The sequence below is a fragment of the Oreochromis niloticus genome, linkage group LG7, assembly GCF_001858045.2.
Source record: "Oreochromis niloticus isolate F11D_XX linkage group LG7, O_niloticus_UMD_NMBU, whole genome shotgun sequence".
NCBI lineage: Eukaryota > Metazoa > Chordata > Actinopteri > Cichliformes > Cichlidae > Oreochromis > Oreochromis niloticus.
This window is the reverse complement of record NC_031972.2, coordinates 60,651,453-60,660,510: the sequence shown is the minus strand read 5'-3', so window position 1 is coordinate 60,660,510 and position 9,058 is coordinate 60,651,453. Positions and strand designations below refer to the sequence as shown.

General features: G+C 42.2%; 1 protein-coding gene across 1 annotated transcript; it reads right to left on the bottom strand.

Moving 5' to 3' along the window:
- Positions 1 to 327: 327 nt before the first annotated feature.
- Positions 328 to 8,501, bottom strand: selenoo1 (selenoprotein O1). The gene is made up of 9 exons (XM_013272499.3): positions 7,809 to 8,501; positions 6,659 to 6,862; positions 6,394 to 6,571; positions 6,035 to 6,165; positions 5,596 to 5,873; positions 5,257 to 5,425; positions 2,172 to 2,357; positions 1,789 to 1,945; positions 328 to 1,585 (listed from the first exon to the last, which is right to left on the bottom strand). The coding sequence occupies exons 1-9, from the start codon at positions 8,360 to 8,362 to the stop codon at positions 1,373 to 1,375; spliced, it is 2,070 nt and encodes a 689-aa protein (XP_013127953.1). The 5' UTR covers positions 8,363 to 8,501; the 3' UTR covers positions 328 to 1,372.
- Between the last annotated feature and the right edge of the window lie 557 nt (positions 8,502 to 9,058).

Genomic DNA, 9,058 nt, shown 5'->3' with positions numbered 1-9,058 from the left:
TAGGAGTAGCCTACAAACAGCAAATGTTTCAGGCCTGTTGGAACAGGAACATTACTCAAGCCTGGAGGTACCAGCTGTGCTTTTAGAAATCCTTGAATGTGTCACCCAGGTAACAGAACAAGGAAACAAGCCTATCAAAAAACCAAACTGGAAATGTTACATGGTCACGTGTTCTTTGTGACATTTATACAGGAGGAAATTTATTATTTGGGAGATTAAGAAACAGTGACAACATTAAAATGTTACACAGACATGGACGTGGAGTTTCCTTCTGTAACTGAACTGCAGGTATGCCACAAAGTAAAAAAACAAAAAACAAAGACACAATGACTCTTGAGCAATCAGTTTACTGATTCGGTTAGAAGAGCTCAAACGGACATTTCACATAATGCATATTCACCAAAAAGGCGCAACATGTGATGAGTAGTGCTGTTGCGTATGCAGTACAGTTAATACAAATCTATGAATGGCTGTGACTGTCTTTTACTCTTTGCACAAAAAAAGTTTCTTTGTAGCACATTCTACAAATAACTTCCTCTTTCTGTGTAGCCACAACCTGAAATAAGTAAATCGCAACATCCTGTTCTCATTTGTCCTTCACTAAACTTAGTTACTAGACAACTAAAAAAAAAGGTCAGTTACATCCGTGGCTCTATGAATGTCTTGACAGCTGCAAAAGAAAATGCTTTCTAATATAGGAAAACATACTGTGCGTGCTTACCTGCTTTATATTGTGCGTGTTTGTTGGCTGCGGCTTTCTAATCATGTACAGTAACACAGTTTTAGCCACAGATATAAAATCATCATAACACATTAACTCTCTCACACACGTTTTTGGTATATGTCGAGGTGACACCTCACAGCTTGTCAGAGCCAGACAGGCCACTGTAAGACTTGTTGCCTGACTCATCATTAATAGCTTATTAAACACAAAACAAGACAGGAAAAAAAAAAAAAATCTGACCCGAGTTTCTGTAAATGTACTGCTTAAACTGCACAATATCACATATAAATTTTATATAAATCTCATCCACTTATTTAAGGATGACTCAAATGTTAAACAGGGGTACAAAAAACTGTTATTATAGCTTTAAAACATATATATATATATATATATTTTAAATTTTCTATGGAATTTGTATTTTTTGTGGAAACAAACTCAACACACTGCCTGTCTGTTTTGTGCCATCCAGCTTGCCTGTGAGGTGCCGTGCCTCATGCCGACCTTCCTGAAACTGCCTGCTAAAATAACAAAGTTGTCCAGTAGCTGAAGAGTTATAAAAATGTGAAAAAAAAAATTTTTTTAAACACCTTGAAACTCTCTTGTTATTTTATGCAGGAGAGATTACAGTCAAGGAAGTTACTACGAAGATCATGTGACACAGATTTCATGGGCCCAAGCTGGGGGCTTGCTGTCATAAGGCACGGGATTTCTGGCCATAGAGGTAGCTGCTTCTTGCTCTTGCTCCTCTCCTTCATCCCTTTCTCCTTCTGCACTGGTCCCACCTCCACCAACCCACGCAGGGAGCTCCAGACCTGGCTGTGAAGAGAAAGGCTTCTCCAGAACCTTGAGGACACGCTGGACCTGCAGCAAAGAGCAGAAGTGAGACCGGGTCATCACACTGAAAATGAAAAACTGAAAAGGGAATTAAGGGTAAATGAAGAACAGTCTGATCTCCAGTGAATGCTTCTAGGGAAGTTGTCCATATTTCTCTACCAAAATGTACAGCAGACAAACATGTAGTTATGTTTCTATCTAGTAAAAATTACAATCGACTGGAACCTGACCTCAGAGAAGTCCCCATTCTCAGCAGCCTCTATGGCATTCTGGGCAATGTAGTTTCTGAGTATCACGCGAGGGTTGGTGCTGTCCATCACCCTCACTCTCTCCTCCTGCACAGCCTGCACATCACTCTGGCCTTCCAGCTCACGAGCCAGACGTTTCCTGTGGCAGTGATAACACAAAACGTTCCCTCAGAGAACTGCAGCAAAGGAACAACAATCACCTCGACACACATTTCCTCTTTTTTCTGTCTGTTTGCACATTTTAAAAAAACCCAAAAGCTAATCCGGTCTATGCAGTTCCTCCTCTGCTCTCATTTTCCATGCTTTTCTTTCTCGTCCCTTGCTAATAAAACTTACTCATTCATTTTTTTTTGCCCCCGTCTCACCTGTACTGAGTGATCCAGGATGTCCAATCCTCTGCCTGTTTGGTTTTCAGCTCCTCCTGGGTGGTCTCCATCAGATCCTTTAGTTTGCTGAGTCGCTCTAACTGCCTCGCAATTGTTGCTCTGTCTGAGATCATCTGGAACAGTGTTGGGTTGCTCTGAGCCATAGAAAGCAGCATTGCCAGTTCACTGCAAATACAAAACATTACTGTTATAATTCTTATAGGCCAAAAAATAAATACGTTGGGAAAGAAAACACAGAAATAGTGCAGGCAATGTGAGAGTTTAGAGAGAAAATAAGGTACTGAGATAAAGAGTCCAGTGACTGTTTGCATCCATAGAAAGACTGGGTTACGCAAAACTCAGTCTAAAGTCCATCTTTATATCTAGATTAGTCAGGGACCAACTTTCCACATAATTTGGGGCATCATAAAACGCAGAATTAAATATTTTCTTTATAATTGTTTCACTTGCTAAATAATGAGCTCAGCTATTTCTGTCTGTATTTGAGCTCCAGATTCTTTCCATCAAATGTTCTCTCCAGTCTGCAGACACTCGTTGCCATTCAGGAAAAATGCATCACAGGTACCATTACCCTCCTAAATTAATTTGATAAGGATTGGGTTTCAGAAATTTTAATCAAATTTAATACTTTCAAATCCCATTTTAACAGAAAGATATCAGATTACAGGGTCCCATAAAAAAAACAAAAACTAAAAAAAACAACAACAACACTTCAAATAAGCATTTTAGGACCAGCTTGAAAGCTATGCTGGGTAGGCAGTAGAAGGATAATAAAATTATGGCACAACAGCTGCTAACAAAGGCAAACAAGGTCAGCGATGGCAGTAATTTATTGTCCATGTTGAATTTGTTAAAGCATTTGTCTACTTCTAGGAAAATGGACATGTGATATGGATGTGAAGGATCCGGGAAGGGCATATGGTTTCTGATAACATCCAACAGACAGCAAATATGGGTATCATTTCCAAAAGTCTTCCAAAAGAAAAGAAAAAACAGTCCCACTGGGTGCAAACCAAAACAAGGTCCGAAGTGCTTCCAAAAACTCTGTCAAAGTGTTACAGTATCCCTGTTTATTTACTGCGATTCTTACTGCTTTCTGTTGATACTGGACAGATTTTAGAGTTAAAAATGTTGGATGGACAGGGATGTGACCTAAAATGAGTGATAATTTTACTTTGTGTTCAGTGGTTAGTATTATCACCTCACAGGAAAAAGATTCTGTGACTGCACACCGGCTACTCCGGCTTCCTTCCACGGTACAAAGAGGTGCAGTTAGGTGAACTAGTGACTCCAAACTGGCTGCACGTAAGAATATGAGGATGAATAGTTGGCAGTCACTCTGTGTTAGCCCTGAGATAGACTGCCAACCTGCTCAGGTGACCGCTGCCTCTCGTCATGTTTCATATGTTCTAGACTCCTTTGACCCTTAAGTGGATAACCAATTTTAAAAAATGAATGAATGGATTGACCGATGGGTGAATAAATGGAAACAATAATATCAATGTTTGCATCATTTTCTGCTGCCTTCAAGTGACCAAAAATATCAACAGATGCTGCTTTAAGAAACTTCATACTGATAAACTGTAAAGACATGATGTTGTTAGGGTGCCTGGGTCGTTGACCCAGAGTTTTGAGTTTATTATATTATTTATCATTTCTAGTCTTTGGTTTCTTTGTTAGAGTTCTGTCTTATGGTTTGTCTCTGTGTTCTGTAGTTGCTCTGTCTCCCCTGTCAGCTGTATCCCCTTGTCAAGTCCGCGGCCGTTTCTCAATTCTCAAGTACGCGAGTACGTACTCGCGTTCTCAGTGAGTACGTACCCGCCGAGAACGCGAGCACGGACTCGCGATATGTACAATTGGAACACCTGCGTACGTGATGATGTCACAGGTCCGGAGTTTTTACTGCCGTCCCCTCTTAATTTAACTGTGAGTAACATGTTATGAAGCTTAACTTTAATCACAGCCAAACCGGTTTACTCAGGAACAAATAAAACACTGAAATAAACCAAACATTAACATTTAGAAGTGATCTAAGTGACTTATATATCATTTTTAACCTCAGTAGTGAAACCTCTATTAATAAAAATAGTGTACATGTACATACCTGTACAGACCTTAATAAAAACAAGCAGGTGAGATGTTAGAACGCTTTTATTTCTATTTTAGTGGACACTCAATACTATAGACAGCTGCTGGGGTGTCTTTAACCTGAGTAGTGAAAAGTCCGGGGGGGGGTTGAAAACGATGTGCCGGGAGTCCGCTGTTGAGTTTTGGACGAAATGCATACTGGGATATTTAGCTGTACCAAGTCCACACCGATGCATGCTCGATAAAACGGGCGGAGCGAGAATACATCCGGGACTTTTTCGCGTTCTCAGCTTGATGCGTACTTCGAATTGGAACAGTACTTGGTCTCCGAATGATGACGTATCACGAGTACACGAGAACGCAAGTACGCACAAGTACGCATATTGAGAAACGCCCCGCGTCTCTGTGTTATGTTTCCTGTTTTACTTTGAAAGTCCGTGTCTCATGTTAATGCGTCTGGTTTTGCTTCCTTTGTCTCGTAAGCCCTGATTTGTCCCAGCTGTGTTTCCCTCCTGTCTCTCATTCCCCGATTGCTCCCTCTGTGTGTATTAGCCCCGTGTTCTCTTTGGTATGTGTTGCGATCTCCCTTATCTACCCTCATCTTGCTGTGTGTTCTGTCTGCCTGCCTGTGTAAGTTTATTTGGAAGTTTGTTACTTTTTGAGTTCAGCATTAAAGCTGTTTTTTGAGTTCACGTTTTGTCTCCGGAGTCTCCACTTTGGGTCCTCCATTTCACCACCCCTGCCTGCACACAGCCTTCACATGACAGATGTATATGAAGCCTCACTAGTGACACCCAGAGGCTGCAATATGTACTACACCGAATAAAAAGCAAAACATTTGACATTATCACCACAGGCACAGTCATTATTTCTATTCTAATAATTTTAAGTAAAAATAATAATAAGTGAATTTGGCCATGATGCGTAACACGCTGGGCTTGTGTGTGTGTAGCAGTATAACTGTTAGCTAGCTCACCGTGGCTCCATCGTGGGCTTGTTGGCAGCCTTGAGCTCCTCTAGGGAGGCGCACTGCTCAATCAAGAGGTCTGTGGCTTTCTTGACAGAATCCTCTTCTCCCTCACTATTTTCCTCAGTGGGACAAGAAATCAGACTCAAGCTACGGAAAGTGTTGGTGAAGTCAGCACCTGCAGAAGGGAGGCAGAAAAATGTTATTACAATGTTGCATCCATCATTAAATATTTTTCATGTTTCATATGCAGTGCCGTATGCACGCATTCTTAGACTCAGTCTGTTACTGGATTAAATGTTTTGTCACATCAAACTCTCTTTCTAAGCAGTACACTAAATAGTCCACCTGTGTTGTGCATTGTCTGAAGCAGTTTGGTGATCATGATCTCGTCCTCAGGGTCCTCCTTCTTCAGCAAACCCAGCTTCTTCCTCATGTTCTCCAAGTAGAAACGGTTATAAAGATCCAGGTACTCCTCCAGTACAGCCTCAGCCCGGTCTGGTGGCAACTCAGGAGCAAGAGCCTCTGCTAGCTTTACGAGGTTCCACCTACAGATAGCTGGCTGGGCTTGGTAGGAGTATCGTCCAGAGTTGTCCGAGGCATTACAAATAAAATCTGGATCAAATCTGAGAGAAATAAGAAGCGCTCAAACCTAATGTGTTATAATTAATGTATTATAATTATGGTTTCACTCCGACTCCGTGACTCTAACCTAATGAGTATGATGGTAACATATGTGACAGGAATGTTTTAAAATGCATACAGTTAAACACTCCAAATGTCTGACCTGTCCATGAAGCCATATGGACCATAGTCCAGCGTGAGTCCCAGGATGCTCATGTTGTCCGTGTTCAGGACACCATGGCAGAATCCCACGCACTGCCACTGAGCCACAAGTCGAGCTGTACGAAGCACCACCTACATACAGGAAGAGATGACAGCAATCCCATCAGGTCTCTAAAATCTGAGAACAGTCCTGAGCATATTACATCATAACGTCTTTCTATGGATCAGAAAAAAATGTTATCAAAGTTATTCCAGGCCTACAGTGCTCAGAAAATCTTGAGTACATAACAACTTTTGATTTACTGCAACATTTCACTGTCTCTACACGCTGACAGGTGAGAGTGTAACTCATGCTCTGACCTCTCGAAAGAAAGCTACGTTCCTCTCCACCCGATCTGGGTAGTTCTGTTGGATCTCAGGGTAGAACATCTCAATGACATAATCCATCATTTGACCTCGGATCTCATCGCGCCCATAGCTGGGACCCTGGCGACCTGTGAACTCATCGGCAGGCTTGAAGATCTCAAAAGATCCAAACCTGCTCAGGTAGTGAACACAAACAAATCCCATGTAAACACAAATAGAAACTCAATATGAGTAAGTAGGTCAGGTAATGTGTACCCACCTGATGAAGGTAGGAGCAATGCGGAGGACCACAGAACATCTTTCGTGGCGAGCGTGCCCATTGTAGTACACATCACGTATGACCCTGCTGTCAGAAGTGACTACAGAGCCTGCTCTGGTGGTAGGCACACCCAGGAAGAACATCGCCTCGCTGCACAGGAACTCTCTTATACTGGAGCGCAGGACCTTACGGCCATCAGCTTGTCTGTGGAAGAGAAAAGGACTTTTTTCAATACTCAGCAAAAAAGGTGCCTCTGATTGCTGAATATTGCCCTTCTTCAATCACATATGCTCTGTTAAAACAGAGAATCAAAGTATTTTTCATGTTTTAATCTCAATGGTGGAGTTATAAAAATAGATTAAGCCACATTTATTCTCAACCTAATAAATGGACTCAGTGTTGACATTGTGAAGGACTATAAATACCTTGGAGTACACATTGACAAGAAACTGGACTGGGCTAAAAACACCACAGCACTTTACAGAAAGGGCCAGAGTCGTCTCTATTTTTTGAGGCGACTGAGGTCCTTCAACATCTGCCAAAAAATGCTCAGGATTTTCTATGAGTCTGTTGTGGCCAGTGCGATCCTCTATGCTGTTGCATGCTGGGGGAGCAGGCTGAGGGTCGCAGATGCCAACAGACTCGATAAACTGATTCGTAAGGCCAGTAATGTTGTGGGGATGGAGCTGGACTCCCTCAAGGTGGTGTCAGAGAGGCGGATGTTGTCCAAGATAAAGACACCTCCCACCCACTCCATGACATGCTGGTCAGTCACAGGAGCACGTTCAGTGAGAGACTGAGATTACCGAAAAGCAACACTGAACGACACAGGAAATCATTCCTGCCTGTGGCCATCTCCCTGTACAACTCATCCACTTAACACACTGTTTACTGCAACAGCTACACCCTTCTTGCACATGTTCTTTTCAGCTATTTATTAATAAGTGACTTTTATGTATAGATATGCCTGTATATATTGTGCTATTCTTAGTTAGTGTATTGTCTGTCTTTGTTAATGTTTGTTTATAATGGAGCACTGTAACGAAAAATAATTTCCCCTAGGGATCAATAAAGTATTCTGATTCTGAAATAAATTAAACATAATCTTGCAAAGACCACTCAAACTGACAATGAAAGCAACCCCTTGTACCTGGAGTACGGGGTCAGCCCAGCTCCTTTCACCTGAATCTCCCACCGGCCACTCGGGTTTTCTCGGAGAAGTTCGGGATCTTGGCCAGACGGAACCTTCACCTCTCCCAGGTAGCAGGCCGCCCCATCGCCCAGTTGTCCGGCGAATTGTCCGAACTGATGTCCGCAGTAGCAGTGAGCGGCGGGTTCAGATCCTAGCATGACTTTGGATCCGCTGAGATACTCTGGCCCGAGAGGATCGTTCACGACCTCCTCTCCGTCCAGCCCCAGCAGTGCCAGAGCTTGGTGGGACACGGCCACGAACCGAGGTTTGGTCAGCGGTTGTGGTGTCACCCGGGAGAAACACGCTCCTTTCACCTGCCGCACCCCCTGCTCCTCGGATGGATCCAGGGGAAGTTTCTTGAGGGCGACGTTGTCAAATTCGAGCCGCTCCAGCGAAGAACGACTCATGGCCAGACCCATGTCGTCCATCCCGGCAGAGGAGAGGAGTCTTAAGGCGGACACACCGGAAAGAAAGACGCGTGACGGTCCCAGCCTAGGCCCTAAATAAGCCATCCAAACCAGGCCATCTGTCTGCGTCTATCCGCTGGCGCAGTTAAAAAGTATTCACTAATCACGCTTTCATAATCCTGCAAGCTACAGCGGATGTTTGTGAGATACGGTGTAACGATAGTATTTGTCCGATCGGAAACAAGCAGAAATTACGGAACTGCGTTGAGTTATTTAGGTTTAAAATATTTTTTTCTCATAAATTATCAAAATAAATTGAATAAAAACAATCATTTGAATAAAATTAAAACGACAGGACTACAATAGTTTTGAGACAAATATATTTTTCCTTTACTTAAAATGTTTATAAATTCCATTACTAAATCTCACTGTTTGCTGTGTTGATGTGTTTACATCAATGACAGTACAACACGCTGAGGAAGAAAATCTTACAAGAAATACAAGGATTCCTACAGGAAATGGGAGACGCACAGAGGAGATGCTGCAGAGGTTGGACTCTGCTTTCTCAGTTTTCTTATTTATCAGCTGAATGACAGATTATATGAATTATCCAAAATATGGAAAGCTTGCAAGTTGTCCAGTTATGATTTCAAGTTAATCTTTCATATTAGTTTATTGGGATTATAAAAGGAAATTAACTTTCCTAACTTTACCTTGAAATTAATGTCTGTACAGTTTAGACTACTTGATTATTATTTATGGAACATCTCATATGTCATATTTCAAGGGAAGGTCATGTGA

Coding starts and splice junctions, on each gene's coding strand:
- selenoo1 (XM_013272499.3), bottom strand. CDS start 8,362: ATGGCTTATTTAGGGCCTAGGCTGGGACCGTCACGCGTCTTTCTTTCC. Junction 6,166..6,393: donor ACGTAGCTTTCTTTCGAGAG/GTCAGAGCATGA, acceptor TCCTGTATGTAG/GTGGTGCTTCGTACAGCTCG. Junction 2,358..5,256: donor AAGCCCACGATGGAGCCACG/GTGAGCTAGCTA, acceptor TTGTATTTGCAG/TGAACTGGCAATGCTGCTTT.